Raw genomic sequence first — 19,412 nt, 5'->3', positions numbered from 1 at the left:
ATATTTAACTTCTTTGACAAATATCCCACATGCTTTTCAATACCTGTGTTGTCTTCCTGCAACAAGACGGCACCAATACCCACATCACTTTCATCAATAGCCACTTTAAACTGCTTGGCATAATTTGGTGTTACTAAAACTGTTGTCACCACAGTTTTCAGATTTTTTAATGCAATTTGGCACTCTGATGTTCAGTTGAACTTCTTTTTAACAGTTCAGTTAATTGAGCAACCACACTGCTAAAATTTGGACGAACTTCCTGTAAAAACCACTCATGCCCAGAAATTGTAAAACTTCCCATTTCATTGAAGGCATTGGGAACTTGTCAATCGGCTTCATTTTTACATCTCACGGAGCCATCTTCTCATGTTCAACAGTATGGCCTGTGCTTTCACAAATTCACTCTTAAACAAGTTCACCAGCAAATTAGCTTCTTGTAGATGATTGAATAGTTCTCCCAGATGCTGTAAGTGCTCATCCCATGTTTGACTGAATGCCACCAAATGATCAATGTACATAGCACAGTGACTCAGTCCAGCAACAGCCTTATATATTAGCCGCTGGAAGGTTGCTGGTGCATTTTTCATACCAAATGGCATGACTTTGAACTGATAGAGCCCATCTGGTGTTACAAAAGCTGAAACCCCTTGTGCCCTTTCTCATAGAGGTACTTGCCAATATTCCTTCAGCAAGTCAATCTTTGTAATTAACTTTAATTGTCCCACTTTATCAATGCAGTCTTCCAAACATGGAATAAGATATGAATCTGTTTTCGTCACTGCATTCACCTTTCAATAATCCACACACAGTCTTCGTGTTCCATCCAGCTTCGGTACCATCACAAAAGGTGAACTCCAATTGCTGCAACTCAACTCAACAATGTTATTCCTGAGCATAAATTCAATTTCTTTTTTCACTTCTGATAGTTTTACTGGATTCAACCTATAAGTCTGTTGCTTAATTCGAACAGAATTCCCCTTGTCTATATCATGTACAGCTACCTTTGCTTTTCCCAATTTATCCCCAATGTAGTTTTATGTGACTGTAATAGCTCTCTCAAGTCACTTTGATTCTTATCTGGAAGGTAACTCAGTATTTCATTTAAATTTTTAAGCACTTCTTTATTGTCCAGTTGAATTTGAGGAAAGTCAATTTCAGAATCTTCCATCCCTACTTCCTTTTCCTGAGTCATCACCATTAATACTTCTTAATTTTTGTTAACCTCCATAGCGAAGTACGTTTTGAGCATATTTATATGACATACCCTCTGGGTTTTTCTTCTATCTGCAGTTCTTACTAAATAATTCACCACTTAATTTCTTTTCAATTTGGTAAGGCCCGCGAAACCTGGCTTTCCCCAGTGGATCCCTGGAAGGAGCCATTGGCAAAGAAGTTTAAGGCAGCCGTGACCTTCGATGCCACCGGCATGGGACTTCTTCCAAGTCCTTGTGGCCGAAGCTCATCATGAAGAAGCTGGCAGATATGAGCAACCACATTCCGGGACATCTGAAGGTGCCTCCAGCATTGCCTTTCGCTCATTTGTAGATAACTGCACCATCTACACCCATGATCAGGCCAATGCTTGTCATTGCTGTGAACCCTGTTCGCCAGCATCTTGACCTTCTTGAGGCCCCGCTGCCTCTTGCTACCCAGGCCGTTGCTCCTTCTGGCCCTGCACCATGTCAAAATCCTGGAACTCCCTCTCAAACAGCACTGTGGATGTACCTTTACCACATGGACTGCAATGGTTCAAGAAGGTGGCTCACCACCACCTTCTCAAGGACAATTAGGGATGAGCAATAAAATTGCCGGCCTTGCCAGTGACGCCCATATCCCTTGAGAGACTAGAAAAAAAGTCCCTCTCTCACCCGCCAACTTCCCCCAGCACTTTTGACCTACCTAATATCACCATTCCTCTCTCCTCTGTCACCCTTGAGCTTCACCCCATTACCCTGGACCTATTACCATCCACCTCCACATGCCTTTACTCCCCTAAGAGCTGACTCCCATTACTGTCCCCATGCCCACCTTGACCCCTCCCATTAACAGAGCCACCTCTGTAATCCGCTTCCGTGACAGGCCCTATGAAACCTTCACCAACCAGACTATCACCCTGGACCTGCCAACTTACCACATCCTGCTCCCCACTCTGACTGTGATTGCTCTCTCCTCTGCCCAATACTCTGAGTTCAAATATAAAAGCAAAATACTGCGGATGCTGTAAATCTGAAACAAAAACAGAAAATGCTGGAAAAACTCAGCAGGTCTAACAGCATCTGTGGAGAGAAAGACAGAATTAATGTTTTGAGTCCGTATGACTCTTCATCAAAGCCCTGAAGAAGAGTCATATGGACTTGAAACGTTAACTCTGTTTTTCTCTCCACAGATGCTGTTAGACCTGCTGAGTTTTTCCAACATTTTCTGTTTTTGTTTGACCCTGAGTTCAAAGCCCAGGGCACCACTGTTGACAGCATCGGCCCCACATCCTAGGACACCCTCTCTCTCCCCTTCTCTGAACAGTGTCCTCCTACATTGCCCGGCACTCTCTCCTTCCCTTCCCAAGACACTCATCCCCCCTGTCCAGTGTTCACTCACCCTTCCACCTAATCCCTGCTTCAAACCTTCGCCTACCTCCTCTGTCCAGCCTTTGCTCCACCCTACCCTCCTTCCAGCCTTTGCCTGCCTCCCCTGTTCAGCCTTCGCTCCACCCTTCCACCCTACCCTGCTTCCACACTTCGCCTGCCTCTCATGCTCTGCCTTCACTCCAACCTGCCACCCTGCCCCACCACTCCCCACGTCCACCCTTTGCCTGTCTTCCATTTCCAGCCTTCACACAGTTTTTGCTGCCGGCACCCAATGTGAATCAAGTTATGAGGGTCCCCAAGAAGGTGAAAGCAGCATCAACTGACTTCAAAGTCATGGAAAAAGTGAAGCTTACCAGGTGCATGCCACTAAAACACTGTCATAAAAGTGCTCATGCTAATTTCTGACTGGCGGCCAACTTAATTTCGCGGGGAACTTAATCCTGGCAAGGTAGCCTTTTAATGGACATGCATGACATGCATGGCAAAGGACTTCCCGACATTGTTCGTTGGGAAACCCCGCCTGCCTTTAACCCACCTTTAAAGTCCCGAGAACAGATTTCCAAACGTTCAGCTTGATTCTGGAAACTGATTTTTGGCCTCACAGCAAATTAAGCTCCCCAACCCGTCACTTTCCCTGCTGCTGGTGGAACTGGAAGATTCTGTCCTATATCCTTTCTTAAAGAGAACAAAACTGTACACGGTACTCTAGATTTGACCTCGCCAATACCCTATACAACTGTATCAAAACATCCCTACTTTTATATTCCATTCCCGTTCAATAAACAACATTCTATTTACCTTCCTAATCATTTGCTGTACCTGCATACAAACTTTTTGTGATTCATGTACCAGGGCACCCAGATCCCTGTGTACCTCAGAGTTCTTCAATCTCTCCCCCATATAAACAATAAATAATAATAATTAAAAAACACCATTTTACTATTTTTATGCCTGGAGAAAATTTTTGACTATAGAAGACGCACTTAAGCATTAATTTAGCTTCTACTATACTTGGAATATTAAGCTTAGCTTATACTCTGATTCACCATTAACATCCCCACTGGTGATCTGATGTTAATTGTAATAAGGAAAATCAAAACCACAGGATAATTAGATATAGGAAATTGGAGTTAGAAATATACTGATATGTTTTAATGTTATTTTTTTAACAGATATTTAGAAAAGAAAAGATTGCTATTTCCTAGATTCTTCTTTGTATCAGATCCAACTTTACTGGAAATCCTTGGACAAGCCAGTGACTCACACACCATCCAGGTTTGTTTGAGTAGTTTTTATCATGTGTTTGCAAACTTAAAAAAACTGAGGAAACAAAGATAAATGTATACATTAACCATTGTCTGTAACACTCTCAGCTCCTTTATGATTGCCAAGGAAAAGTTCAGGAAAACAAATATGAAGCTTAGTAATTGGAATGCAAACTGCTGTACAAAACCCAAATTTGCCAGTTTTCTATGTTTTAGATACTCATTTCTCATTATTATTACATTAGAAGGCTTGGTACTGAATTAGTGAACTCAGTAGTTGTGAGTTAAAATTCCATCACAGCAAGTCATATTGGGGGGGGGGTTTGTGGAACCAGCTGTTGGGATGGTATTGGTTGCAGAACATGTGTGTTAAAGAAGTCTTTGCAGTCTTCTGTATGTTAACAGTAAGTCTTTATTACAGTTATACTTGTGACTATATACAAATACAGTAAAAGGTACAGGCAAGGAGTATTTCCATGTCTAGGTCTTAACGTGTCTTTGTTCAACACCACACTCACCCGAGGTCTGGGTCATGTGCCTTTTTACATCACTATGTGGGCAATACTGTACTCAGTCCCACATTAACCCTGTATGTGCCAGACTCTTATACTACACCAGCGAGTGGGAAACGGGGCATGCATGGTGACTGAATTAGGTGGGAGCCGAGTTTCGTTTCACTGATGGCAGGTTGAGATGCTGAGATTAAGTCAATGGCATGTTTACGGTGTGTTGTGACTCATGCCAACCTGTGGCAGGTTTGTACTTGTAGTACATTAGCGTACCATGAATACTCATCAGCGTGAAACTTTTTATAATTACATCATACCTTCAAGATAAAGCCATGTGCGAATGTGGCGCCTGGTTCACATTTGTTTAAAGGTGATGTGTATCAGTCCACTTTGTGCCATTGTGTGTAGGGTCAGTGGTTCTCCTTGCTGAACGCTGAAGCATAAAGGAGGGGAACAGGAGAATGGCAGGTTGCATTGACGGTTGGGACTGGCAAAGGCGTGTTTAGGGGTAAGAGGGTAAGGTGTATGGGGACAGGGTATCGAGGACTAGAAGAGGGAAGGGCGTAGTGCCCTCAGTGTAAGTGTTGTTGTTTTGGTTGTCGACAATGGAAGGAGTTGAAAATCTCATTGCTTGTCAGGTCTATGGGTGAAATTCATGGACACACATGTTCTCATATCACTGTCTGCCTTCTTCACACAGTTCAATTGTTGGAATACCTCTAGGGCTCATATGACCAATATTCCTGCAACTCTGGGAGCCGTAGGAGAGGATGCGACAAAGGAGGGCTCTTTACAGAATCATGGAATCTTTACATTGCAGAAGGAGGCCATTCAGCCCATCAAGCCTGTACTGGCTCTCTGAAAAAGCATTCTACCTGGTCCCACTCCCCTGCCTTATCCCCTTAACCTTGAACATTCTTTTTTTTCAGATAGCAATCCAATTCCCTGTTGAATACCTCGACCAAATCTGCTTCAACCACCCTCTTAGCAAGTCCGTTCCAGACCCCAACCACCCTCTGGATGAAAAAATTATTCCTCACGTCACTTTTACTCCTTTTGTCAATTATTTTGAATCTGTGCCTTCTAGTTCTTGATGCTTTCTTGAATGGGAACAATTTCTCTGTTCATACCCCTCAGGATCTTGAATACTTCTATGAAGTCTCCTTTCAGCCTTCTCTTCTCCAAGGAAAACAGTCCCAACATCTCCAACCTATCCTCATAGCAAAGTTCTTCATCTTGGGAATCATTCTTATGAATCTCCTCTGTACTCTCTCCAATGTCTCCACATCCTTCCTCAATAATGACGCACATAACCAGTCACAGTACTCCAGATGAGGCCCAATTAGTGTCTTATACAAGTTCAACATGACCTCCTTACTCTTGTACTCAATACCCCTATTAATTAAGCCTAAGATATTATATGCTTTATTAACTTCTCTCGCAAACTGTCCTGCCATCTTCAATGACTTATGTACATATACACTGAGGTCCCTTTGTTCCTGCACCTCCTTTAGAGTTTCTCTCATTATTTTATACTGTCTCTCCATATTCTTCCTGCTAAAATGAATCACTTCACACTTCTCTGCATTGAACTTCATCTACCACTTGTCTGCCCAATTCAACAACATGTCATAAGAACATAAGAACTAGGAGCAGGAAAAGGCAATTCAGCCCCTTGAGCCTGCCCCGTCATTCAATATGATCATGGCTGATCTCATTCCGGCCTCAACTCCAATTTACCACCCTCTCCCCATAACCTTTCAAATTGTTATTAATTAAAAATCTGTCTATCTCCTCCTTAAATTTATTCAGCATCCCGGCATCCACTACACTCTGAAATAGTGAGTTCCATAGATTCACGACCCTTTGAGAAAAGTAATTTCTCCTCATCTCTGATTTAAATCTACATCCCTTAGCCGAAAACTATGGCCTCTTGTTCTAGAATGCTCCACAAGGGGAAACATCTGCTCCACGTCTACTTGGTCTATCCCCTTTAGCATCTTATATACCTCAATTAGATCTCCTCCCATTCTTCTAAACTCTAGCGAGTATAGGCCTAAACTGCTCAATCTCTCCTCATAAGACAAGCCCCGCATCTCTGGAATCAATCTGGTGAACCTCCTCTGAACCGCCTCCAATGCAACTACATCCTTCCTCAAGTAAGGGGACCAAAACTGCACAGTACTCCAGGAGCGGCCTCACCAATGCCTTTTACAGTTGCAATAATACTTACCTATTTTTATACTTAATTCCTTTCACAATAAATGCCAAAATTTAAGAAGGGTTGTAGAGATAAGCCAGGGAACTACAGGCCAGTGAGTCTCACGTCAATGGTAGGGAAACTATTGGAGAAAATTCTGAAGGAGAGAATCTATCTCCACTTGGAGAGGCAAGGTTTGATCAGGGATAGTCAGCATGGCTTTGTCAGAGGGAGGTCATGCCTAACAAATTTGATTGAATTTTTTGAGGAGGTGACCAGGTGTATAGATGAGGGTAGTGCAGTTGATGTAGTTTATATGGATTTCAGCAAAGCCTTTAACAAGGTCCAGCCTGGGAGACTTATAAAGAAGGCAAATGCACATGCGATAGAGGGCAATTTGATAAGGCGGATTCAAAATTGGTTTAGTTGTAGGAGACAGTGGGTGATGACAGAATGATGCTTTAGTGACTGGAAGCCAGTGTCCAGTGGCATACCACAGGGATCTGTGCTTGGTCCCCTATTATTTGTCATTTATATAAACGACATAGATGACTATGTTGGGGGTAGGATTAGTCAGTTTGCGGATGACATAAAGATTGGTCGGGTGATTAACAATGAGGTTGAGTGTCTTGGGCTACAGGAAGATACAGATGGGATGGTCAAATGGGCAGATAAGTGGCAGATGGAATTTAACCCTGAAAAGTGTGAGGTGATACACTTTGGAAGGAGTATTTTGACAAGGAAATATTCAGTGAACAGCATGACACTAGTAAGTTTTGAGGAACAAAGGGACCTTGGCGTGTGTGTCCATAGATCTCTGAAGGTGGAGGGGCATGTTAGTGGGGTGGTGAAAAAGGCATTTGGGACACTTGCCTTTATCAATGGAGGCATAGGTTACAAAAGTAGGGAGGTCATGTTGTATAGAACTTTGGTGAGGCCACAGCTGGAGTATTGTGTGCAGTTCTGGTCGCCACTTTATAGGAAGGATGTGATTGCACCCCCTCCAGTGCAGAAGAGATTCACCAGGATGTTGCCTGGGATGAAACATTTAAGTTATGAAGAGAGGTTGGATAGACTTGGGTTGTTTTCGTTGGAGCAGAGAAGACTGAGGGTCGACCTGATCGAGGTGTACAAGATTATGAGGGGCATGAACAGGGTGGATAGGGAGCAGCTGTTCCCCTTAGTTGAAGGGTCAGTCTCCAGGGGACATAAATTCAAGGTGACGGGCAGGAGGTTTAGGGGGGATGTGAGGAAAAACTTTTTTACCCAGAGGATGGTAACGGTCTGGAATGCACTGCCTGGGAGGGTGGTGGAGGCAGGTTGCCTCACATCCTTTAAAAAGTACCTGGATGAGTACTTGGCACGTCATAACGTTCAAGGCTATGGGCCAAGTGCTGGTAAATGGGATTAGGTAGGTAGGTCAAGTGTTTCTCACGTGTCGGTGCAGACTCAATGGGCCGAAGGGTCTCTTCTGCACTCTGTGATTCTGTGAATATTCCATTTGTGTTTCTTATTGCCGCTGTGCCTGCATACTAGCTTTCAGCGATTCATGCTCAAGGACACCCAGATCCCTCAGCACTGAAGCATTCTTAAGTTTCTCTACATTTAAATAATAAGTCGCCTTTTTACTCTTCCAATCAAAATGGATAACCTCACACTTATCCACATTAAACTCCATCTGCCAAATTTTGGCCCATTCACCTAACCTGTCCATATCCATTTGTAAATTTCTTATTTCTTCATTGCAACTTACTTTCCCACCTATTTTGGTGTCATCTGCAAATTTAGCTATAGTACCTTCTATCCCTGAATCCAAGTCAATAATATAGATTGTAAATAGTTGGGGCCCAGGGACTGAACCCTGTGGCACCCCACTAATTACAGCTTGCCATCCAGAAAAGGACCCATTTATCCCGACTCTCTGCTTTCTCTTGTTTAGCTAACCCTCTTCCGAAACTAATATGTTGCCCCTAACTCGGTATGGTCTTATCTTGTGCATTAATCTTTTGTGCGGCACCTTATCAAAGGCCTTCTGAAAGTCCAGATATACTACATCTACAGGATCCCCATTATCCACTTTGCTTGTCACATCTTCAAAGAACTCTAGTAAATTAGTCAACACAATTTACTCTTCATAAAACCATGCTGACTCTGATAGATTGCATTTTGACTTTCCAAATGCCCCATTACTACTTCCTTAATAATGGATTCCAACAATTTCCCAAAGACAGACGTTAAACTAACTGATCTATAGTTTCCTACTTTCTGCCTCCCCCTTCTGCCCTTTTTGAATATTAGCATTTTTCCAATCCACTGGAACCTTTCCAGAATCCAGGGAAGTTTGGAATATTATAGCCAATGCATCCAATATCTTTGCTGCCACTTTCTTTAAGACCCTGGGATGTAGGCCATCAGGTCCTAGGGACTTGTCACCCTTTAATCCCAACAGTTTGCTCAGTGCTTTTTCTCTCATGATGGTGATTGTTCGAAGTTCCTCCTTCTCTATACCCTCTGCACTACCTGTTACTATTGGGGTGGTACTAATGTCCCCATCATGAAAACTGAGGCAAAATATTGATTAAGCGTCTCTGCCATTTCTGCGTTCCCCACTATGTCCTTTTGAAGTTCAAGTTGACAATGTTTCCAATCTTTGTGTCATCTGAAAATTTTGAAATCATGCCCTGAACACCACCGCCTATATATTATGACACAGCAGTTGGTAAAGGCTGAGTTGTTTAAATCCCAGAGGGAAGCTTGAACAACTGTCATAACCTATATTTTCAATTGGTGTGTTTGAGATGCAGCTCTGAATTCCGTATTAAAACCACAAAGCCTTAAAAGGTTTTTTTATATAAAATTAAATTAAACATTAAATAATTTAACAAGAAATTAAACACAAACAGATGTCTGCAAATTACTGCCATAATAGCTTTTAAACAAATCCCCAAATTAATCTTCACCAAGGCAACAATAACCACAGACTTTAAACAGACACCAGGCAAAGCACATTTGACCTTACGATTTCGAAATGAGGTTCCTTTGCAGACAGTCTTAGGCTTACAGGCTGGTTAGATCTTACATGTCTCTGACTCAAACAGACAAACCCCTCTTGGTTTATATCTAGCTTTCCCTTTGAATGTAAATTTTTCATTGTATTACTACGTTTTATATTCTACCTCTCCTAACAATAATCCTTTCATTCCACCAATTTCAACAGTAATATAAATACATTACTTGGTGTCTCCTAGTTAGATGCAAGATTTTACTCCCTTCTTTTGAACGGTTTATTCAACAAATGCAAATGTATTCTTTACCTTCTAGCCTTACGTTTATCTAATTAACATATCAAACTACTATACATCAAAGCAGCCAGACTGGGCGGCTTTAATCCAATTAAGCCACACACAGACACACACAGAGATACAGACCCCACCTCAAGTCCAATTTAAAAATAATTTCCAATAACATTATAGACATTAATCTCTTCATGACGCTAAGTCATTCGTATATATCAGGAGGAGCAAGGATCCCAATACTGACCCCTGGGGAACATAAGAACATAAGAAATAGGAGCAGGAGTAGGTCTTTCGGCCGCTCAAGCCTGCCCCGCCATTCAATAAGATCATGGATGATCTGCCCCAGGCCTCAATTCCTCTTTTGTGCCAGCTCCACATAGCCATCAAATCCCCGGTATTTCAAAAATCTATCTATCTCCTCTTTAAATACTCTGTGATCTAGCCTCCACAACTCTCTGCCGTAGAGAATTCCAGACATTCACTACCCTCTGAAAGAAGAAATTCCTTCACATCTCAGTTTTAAATAGTGTCCCACTACACTACAAATTCTTCCTCCAATCTGAAAAACTATTCTTTGTTTCCTGACACTCAGCCAATTTCTTATCCACGTGCCTACTTTCCCTTTTATTCCATGAGCTAGAGTTTTGCTCACAAATCTGTTGTGTGGAATTGTATCAAATGCCTTTTGAAAATCCATATACACCACATCAACAGCATTTCTCTTATTAGCCTTCTCTGTTAACTCCTCAAACTCCAGCGATTTAGTTAAACATGATTTTCCCTCAATTAATCTATGCTGGCTTTCCTTAATTTTCCTGCACTTGTCTAAGTGACCATTGATTTTGTCCCGAACTATAGTTTCCTGAAGCTTTTCTATCGCTGAAGTCAAACTGAGTGGTCTATAGTTGTTGGCTTTATCCTGCACCCCTTTAACAAGGGTGTAACATTCACAATTCTCAAATGCCCTGGCACCACCCCATGTCTAAAGAAGACTGGAAGATTATCACTAGTCCCTCAGCAATTTCCACTTTCTCTTCCCTCAGTACCCTCGGATGCATCAGATCCAGTCCTGGTACCTTATCTATTTTATGTTTTGCCGGTCAACAAGAGATGCCACAATGCCAGCAACAGGTAGCACCAGAGAAGGAGGGAAAACATACTTGACCTGATCCTCACCAACCTGCTTGTCGCAGATGCATCTGTCCATGGCAGTATCGGTAGGAGTGACCACCGCACAGTCATTGTGGAAACGAAGTCCCACCTTCACAATGAGGATATCATCCATCGTGTTGTGTGACACTACCACCGTGCTAAATGGGATAGATTTTGAACAGATCTCGCAACTCAAGACTTGCCGTCCATGAGGAGCTGTGGGCCATCAGGAGCAGGCGAATTGTACTCGAACACAATCTGTAACCTTGTGGCCCGGTATATCCCCCACTCTCCCATTACTATCAAGCCAGGGGAGCAACCCTGGTTCAATGAAGAATGCAGGAGGGCGTGCCAGGAGCAGCACCAGGCATACCTAAAAATGAGGCGCCAACCAGGTGAAGCTATAAAACAGGACTACTTGCATTCCAAACAGCATAAGCAGCAAGTGATAGACAGAGCTAAGCGGTTCTACAACCAACAGATCAGATCTAAGCTCTGCAGTCCTGCCACATCCAGTCGTGAATGGTGGTGGATAATTAAACAACTCATTGGAGGAGGAGGCTCCACAAATATCCCCATCCTCAATGATGAATGACCCCAACACAACAGTGCAAAAGATAAGGCTGAAGCACTTGCAACAATCTTCAGCCAGAAGTGCCGAGTGGATGATCCATCTCAGCCTCCTCCGGAGGTCCCCAGCGTCACAGATGCCAGTCTTCAGCCAATTCAATTCACTCCACGTGATATCAAGAAATGGCTGAAGGCACTGGATACTACAAAGACTATGGGCCCTGACAATATTCTGTCAATAGTACTGAAGACTTGTGCTCCAGAACCTGCCGCGCCCCCAGCCAAGCTGCTCCAGTACAGCTACAACACTGGCATCTACCCAGCTATGTGGAAAATTGCCCAGGTATGACCTGTATACAAAAAGCAGGAAAAATCCAACCCGGCCAATTACTGCCCCGTCAGTCTACTCTCGATCATCAATAAAGTAATGGAAGGGATCATCCTCAGTGTTATCAAGTGGCACTTGCTTAGCAATAATCTGCTCACTGATGCCCAGTTTGTGTTCCGCCTGGGACACTCAGCTCCTGACCTCATCACAGCCTTGGTTCAAACATGGACAAAAGAGCTGAACTCCCAAGGTGAGGTGAGAGTGACTACCCTTGACATCAAGGCAGCATTTGACAAAGTGTGATATCAAGGAGCCCGAGCAACACTGAAGTCAATTGGAATCGGGGGAAAACTCTCCACTGGTTGGAGTCATACCTAGCACAAAGGAAGATGGTTGTGGTTGTTGGAGGTCAGTCATCTCAGTTCCAGGACATCACTGCAGGAGTTCCTCAAGGTAGTGTCCTAGGTCCAGCCATCTTCAGCTGCTTCATCAATGACCTTCCTTCCATCATAAGATCAGAAGAGGGGATGTTCACTGATGATTGTATGATGTTCACCAGTTGTGACACCTCAGATACTGAAGCAGTCTATGTCCAAATGCAGCAAGTCCTGGACAATATCCAGGCTTGGGCTGACAAGTGGCAAGTAACATTCGCATCACACAAGCGTCAGGCAATGACCATCTCCAAGAAGAGAGAATCCAACCATCGCCCCTTGATGTTCAATGGGATTACCATCACTGAATCCCTCACTATCAACATCCTGGGGGTTAACATTGACCAGACACTGAACTGGACTAGCCATATAAATACCGTGGCTACAAGAGCAGGTAAGAAGCTAGGAATCGTGCGACGAGTAACTCATCACCGGACTCCCCAAAGCCTGTCCACCACCTACAAGGCACATGTTAGGATTGTGATGAAATGAATACTCACCACTTGCCTGGATGAGTGCAGCTCCTACAGCACTGAAGAAGCTTGACACCATCCAGAACAAAGCAGCCCGCTTGATTGGCATCACATCCACAAACATTCACTCCCTCCACCACTGACGCATAATAGCAGCAGTGTGCACCATTTGCAAGTTGCACTGCAGGAACTCCCCAAGGCTCTTTAGACAGCACATTTCAAACCAATGACCACTACTATGGAGAAGGATAAGGGCAGCAGATAGATGGGAACACCACCTGGAAGTTCCCCTCCAAGTCACTTGCTATCCTGACTTGGAAATATATCGCCGTTCCTTCACTGGTCGCTGGGTCAAAATCCTGGAACTCCCTTCCTAACAGCACTGTGGGTGTACCTACACCACATGGACTGCTGCAGTTCAAGAAGGCAGCTCACCACCACCTTCTCGAGGGCAACTAGGGATGGGCAATAAACGCTGGCCCAGCCAGCAAAGCCCACATCCCATGAACGAATTTTTTCAAAAAAGGAGGCTAGTCAGAATGCAGCCATCCAGGGAAGGCATTGTACAAGATGGAAACTGGTGTTTGGCAGCACAGTTGTGACTGTGATGCGGAGCTTCCTTTCTGCCCAGGAGGCTCTTTTATAACCCTCAAGAAGTGCTGCATTGTCAGCTGATGGTGGCATTCACCAAAGAAAAGCTTCCACTGCCACGGAATCATACGTGCTTCCCCTGCATGCCGCAGGCACTTAGAATATAATTTAGAAATGTGTGAGAAAGGGAAAGAATGTTGTGGACAGGAGAGACAGACAAACTATACTTCTTTCCTTTCACCAACTGTCCATAAACAGAAGGTGTTTTGAAATATTTTTAACATATGTGGTGAAGTAAAGCTTAGGATGAAGGTAGTCAGTTTCTAAATTCCTCCAGTAATATCTAGTCACGCAATCCCTCATAGTTGCACTGTATTTTTAAAGACCGGACCCATCGGTTGAACGTGATTTGCTTCAGCCATTCAAACTCGATGTAGGTCTGCATGGGTTTCTTACGAGTGTTCCGGAATTGCTGGTGATATGCCTCTGGGACTAACTCATAGGCAGTAATGATGGCAGCTGTGGTCTGCCTATAATTAGTGGACGTGTCAGGAGTCAGCATGGAGTAGCCCTCTTGGGCTCTCCCTGATAGCTGCCCTTGAATTAAAAGAAAAGTCCAGATATTTGATGGCCAGTTTAGTTGTCCTGTTACTTTCTCAAAAGTGACTAGAAAAGATTCCATGTCACCCTCTTCAAATTGGAAATGAATCTAGTGTATTTAGGGGCATCAGAGATTAGTTTCGGGTTAGGGGAATAGGGACTGTTACCAGGCAGATGTTTTCCCTCACAGCTTCCAGCTGTCTGGTCTCTCTCTCTCCCTTTGAACTGCTAACTCTATTTCCAATTTTTAAAGCTGGAATTATTTTCTCTCTATTTCCATTTCCTGAGCTTCTCTTTCTCTCTCCTGAAACTCTAGCTGCATTCTGAGTTTTTCCAGCTCGAATTTTCCTAGGGGAAGGCCTTCGGACTTAGGGTTGAACTCCCCATCTACCTGCTCTGGTTGATAAGTGAGGTCCAAATGCTTAACCCTGTTCTAGCCACTGAATTTTTCCCTCTTGGCTTCCTTTTATATCAGATTCAGTTCATGACTTAGATTTGGACTCTGGTCAAATTTTTGGTCAAGTTTTCTTGTTTGATCAACTTTTGGTTCACTTGTCATGGATTTATTCTGGACGAGCCCCAATTTCTGTTGCAAACAGGAGAGATACAGTCAAACTTACTTCTTTCTTCTCTCCAACTGTCTGTAAGCAAAACAATTTTTCACTCGTCAGGCGCGCGCAATTGGTGGGCCCAGGAGCCGACGATAAATGGGCCCCTGACCACAATCAGCCCCTGACCACGATTTCACACTGTATGACCAATTGATGGCCAGCCAGTGTGAAATGCTTGCTGAGAAAGGCTTAGCACTGCCAGTGGGGGCAGGAAGAAGGCGGGTGCCAAAGTTACCGCGGGTACTGGTGAGTGCTTCCAGTGAGCTCCCTGAAGGCAGGGAGCTGTAGATCTCCACAAAATAAGCGAAACAACAAAAATGTTACAAAATATGTCCATGCAGCACAATCGAGCACCTGAAAGCATACCTCATAAAAACATAGTCCCCAGATATCTCTCCTTATTTTATTTACCCACAGAGATTTCGTCTCCCCTGGATCGCGGTTTGAGCAAAAACGTAAAGGCTGCCTGGCCAATTGGCCTGTCCGCCAACCGTAAAAGTGGACGGGCCGCGAAAAATCACTTTCATGTGCCTCCTTAATGGGCTTAATTGCCCGCTTAGTTGTCGACGGGAACGCTTCTGACTGCCCTGCATACCTGCCGAGCGAGTTATTGTGCGAGTGCGATGCTATCGGGACCCCCGCCTGACATCATCTCATGCTATTTTGTGGCTGGACGGGTCAGGTGCGCGAACGCCCGCGGGATGTTAAGTTTTGGCCTTGGTTTGTGTGATCCAATTTACAAATAATTTGCAGAAAACTCGTGGCATGATTAATTCAGAAGGTTAGTTTATTCCACGTTCAAAACCTGGGGAAGGAGTGTTCGCAACTTGCCACTCCGCTACACACACACACACACACACACACACACACACAGTAAGGGGGAGGTAGAAAAAGAGTTTTTTTCCACAAAGGATAGTAACAGTACAAGAACCAAAGAAATTGATATTAGTTTATGTGATTTCCAGAGTTTGAGAAGTCAAAGTTCAGGAGTTTCTGGTTGGAGATGATAGCACAAAAACCTTTGAAACGAACAGCACTGCAACGGCTGTCTGTGCTTAGACCACTTGGCAGGCATTGATCAGAGGCTTTTAAAAATCAAGCAGGTTTCAAGGAATTGAGAGATGGTCACAGGCTGCTTGTTCAGCTGGACTGTTGGAGTCTTTTCCAGTTGATGCCTGTGAGGCCAGAGGTGTAATGTTAAAGCTGTCCGAAAGGCCAGAGGCTTGGGTCATGTGATATGGCCCATCAATGGTTAATTGCAACTTAACAATCAGTTTCTGTGCTTCTGGCCAGAATGCCATTATCCCCCCTTAGGAGAGAGATGAAGTGACTATTAGCATCTCTTCCAGGATAATGAGTTCCGATGCCACTCTTTTGTGTTAGTTCAGGTTGGGGAGCCAGTCCATTTGCACTTGCTCTGCTTTTGTTGATTACAAGGGGGCTGTGCAATGAGAAATGAGATTCCACAGGCTGAGGGAGCAATTATTTTGTTCTTGTAACGCCTGGTGTAGCTCCCAGAACAAAGGGCCAATCCTGTGGTCATGTGACTTGTAGCAGCCATCTGTTCTGGCTCAGCAGAAAGTCAATTTTTTTAACACGGCAAAATAATAAAGTTTTAGATTTCTTTTCATGCCATATGGAGCCAACAAGAGCAAGAGTGTGGACATGGTGCACAGTGCCAGTTACACCATCAAGAACGGCATACCACAATTAAAATTCTACCCTTAGTCTGTGAAATTCCATAAGGCCCAGAAATAGGTCCAGGATTTGTAATGAACAATTAACCCAATGAAGGCAGCATTAAAACCTCATGCCGGCACTTCTTAAAGGGGACGTATGTTTTCACCTGAGCAGGTACTGGAAGCGAGTCTAGAAGTAAGTTGCACCTGAGGAAGACACAAGAATGGCACAATATAAAAAGAAGACTGACATTTAAATATTATTATTGGCTATCCCTGACAAATGGGATGACTGTCCTTCCATGAGTCTGAAAATGGCTGATGAGGCCGATTCGGGATCTGCAGACTTTATGGCACCTAAAGCATTTGTTTGTCATGTGGGAAGTCTGGTTTTGTGTAATCTGTGCAAGTCATGGCATGTTCTTTTTGCTGCTTTTGTTTTTCATTTTTATTTTGTTGCCTTTGGGTGCCAAAATGATAGGGTCCTTCCCACTGATACTGCCGCCATCTGGTTCGATTCAAGATGATGTTCTCCCAGGAGATAATGTCAATGTTACATTTCTTCATGTTGGCTTTCAGCACATCCTTGAAGTGCTTCTTCTGTCCTCCTCTGCTGCATCTGCCCCGACAGAGAAGGGAGAAGAAAACCTGCTTTGTGAGCCTGGCATCTGACGTTCAAACTATGTGACCAATCCAAAGAAGCTGATGGCAGATGATTCTTCTACTGTCTGCTTGTGAGAGGAAACTGATGTTAGTGCATCTGCTCTCCCACTTAACATGTAAGATCTTCTGCAGTCAGCATTGATGGCATGACTCCTATGTTTTGAGGTGCCTCCTTTACATTGTCCATGTTTCAGCCCCATATAGTAAGGAAGGGATCACGACTGTATGGTAGACTATGAGCTTGGTTTCAGTTTTGATGCTGCAATCTTCAAGCATTCGCTTCCCCAGGTGTCCAAAAGCTGCACCAGCAGATTTCATGCAATGCTCAATTTCTTCATCAATGTGAAAAATGATTTGCAAGGTACTGAAAGAGTTCTACATTTTCTAGGCAATCATCATGAATCCTAATCAATGGGGCTGAGGCATATGCATTTGGAGCTTGCTGATGAAGGACTTTGGTCTTCTGAATGTTGAGTGTAGGTCCCATCTTCTCATATGTCTCAGTAAATAGTCGATGATTCTCTGGAGATCCGTTTCCAACACAGCACTTACTGAAGCATCATCAACGTATTGGAACTCAATGATTGAGGTCGGGGTTGTCTTGGCTTTTAACTGGAGTCGTCTGAGATTAAATAGTGTATTGTGCATTTGATAAGTAAGCTGCACTCCAGCAGGAAGTTTGTCTCTAGTCAGACATAGCACAACAGCAACTATTATGACATAGCTGATGGTAAATGCTGAGCTGTTCAAACCCCAGAGAGAAATTTGAAACAACCGTCATAACCAATTTTTGCAATTTGTATGTTTCAAGATGTAGGCTTTGAATTCACTTATAATGAGACTGCCGAGTCTCAAGAGGTTTTTATAAAACTAAATTAAAAATTTATGAATTAAAAGATTGTAAGCACATACAAATGTCTACAAATTGCTACTATAATAACTTCTAAAAATCCCGTAATTAATCAGACTCCTAGTTACACCCCCTTTAAGGCAACAGTGAAACACACATAGATTTAAACAGACCCCTGGCAAAGCACTCTGGACAGTCACATTCAAAATTAGTTTCTTTCAGCTCTGGGTCCTTGCAGACAGCAGCTTGAGACTTAGAGGCTAGGGGCTTTAGATTTTAGAATCCCTCCCCTTTTACCAACAGCCTTCTCTTCCTTTTTACATATTTTCCTCTTTGAATGCAAATTCTTATTGTATCACTAGGTTTTTTTGAACTTTACCTCTTCTAACAATAAAACCCTTTCATAACACCAATTTTATTAGCAGGCTTTGGAAAAAATAAACACATTGTTTGGCTTCTTCTGGCTGGATGTAATATTTCACCCATTCTTTTGAATGGTCTATTTAAAAATGCAAATTGCCCCCTTTACACTTCACCTTCTAACTTACCTATGTTTACCTAATTAACATTTCAAACCTGCTTCTCTTCTATACATCAAAGCCTTTAGACCAGCTTTAATCCAATTAATGCACACACACACACACACACACACACAATAGACGTACACACCACTAGAACCCGATATCAAAATAATTTAAGTAAAATTATAGACATTATTATATTTTCTTGAAACAAGGAAGATGGAAAAAAGAGTTGGAGTGATGATGCAACATTGTTTTACTCCTGTATTAACCTCAAAAGGGTCTGTAATTGATCCGTTGTTGAGAATAACTGCTCGCATGTTATTATGAAGCAGGCAAAGGATTATAATGAATTTTGGAGGACATCCACACTTAAGCAGAATCTTCCTGAGTGCCTCACAATATACAGAGTCGAAGACTTTTATCAGAAGAACGCTATGTAGAGAGATTTATGTTGTTTGTGACAATGTTCTGGTAGTTGGTGAGCTGTAAAAATCATGTCGGCCATGCCTCTTGATGACTTAAACCCCACATTGAGATTTGGAAAGTAACTCTTAAACAAGTGTAATAAGTTGATTCTGAAAGGTTCTTGTAATGATCTTTCCCTCAGTGGAAAGCAGGGTAATGCCTCCATAATTTCCACAGTTGGATTTTTCCCCTTTCTTGAAGATTGGCACAATCATGAGTCTTTAAGATCATTCAGGATACCTCTTCATTCCAGGTCTGTTGCATAAGGGCATAGAGCTGTAATGTTAGTTACTTGCCTCCGTGCTTAAAGATTTCAGTGGGGATTCCATCGCCTCCTGCTGCTTTGTTGTTCCTCATTTGTGTGATGGCTTTCATCGCCTCCACAGGCATTAGCAGTATTCCAAGCTATTCTCTAACTGATTGTTGTGATCGAGTTGAAAACACTCTCATCAATAATTGATTCTTGATTGAAAAGGCCTTAAAAATTCTTCCTCCAGCGGGTGTTGATAGCTTCCCTTTCCTTGAGCAGATCTCCCCCATCCTTAGACCTCAGAGGAGCTGGTCCTTGAGTACTTGGGCCTTAAATGGTCTTTGTGGCAGTGAAGAAGACATGGATA

At 43.1% G+C, this 19,412-nt stretch overlaps 1 protein-coding gene across 1 annotated transcript in view; it reads left to right on the top strand.

Moving 5' to 3' along the window:
- Positions 1–19,412, top strand: part of LOC144681151 (dynein axonemal heavy chain 8-like) — a 1,659,468-nt gene that overhangs the window by 1,076,089 nt on the left and 563,967 nt on the right. The window contains exon 38 of the mRNA XM_078542878.1: positions 3,758–3,860. Within this exon, the coding sequence (XP_078399004.1) occupies positions 3,758–3,860 (103 nt within the window). The remainder of the gene's footprint in view (positions 1–3,757; positions 3,861–19,412) is intronic.

This window comes from Cetorhinus maximus, chromosome 5 (genome assembly GCF_964194155.1).
Source record: "Cetorhinus maximus chromosome 5, sCetMax3.hap1.1, whole genome shotgun sequence".
Taxonomy (NCBI): domain Eukaryota; kingdom Metazoa; phylum Chordata; class Chondrichthyes; order Lamniformes; family Cetorhinidae; genus Cetorhinus; species Cetorhinus maximus.
This window is presented reverse-complemented; position numbering and strand designations above follow the sequence as displayed.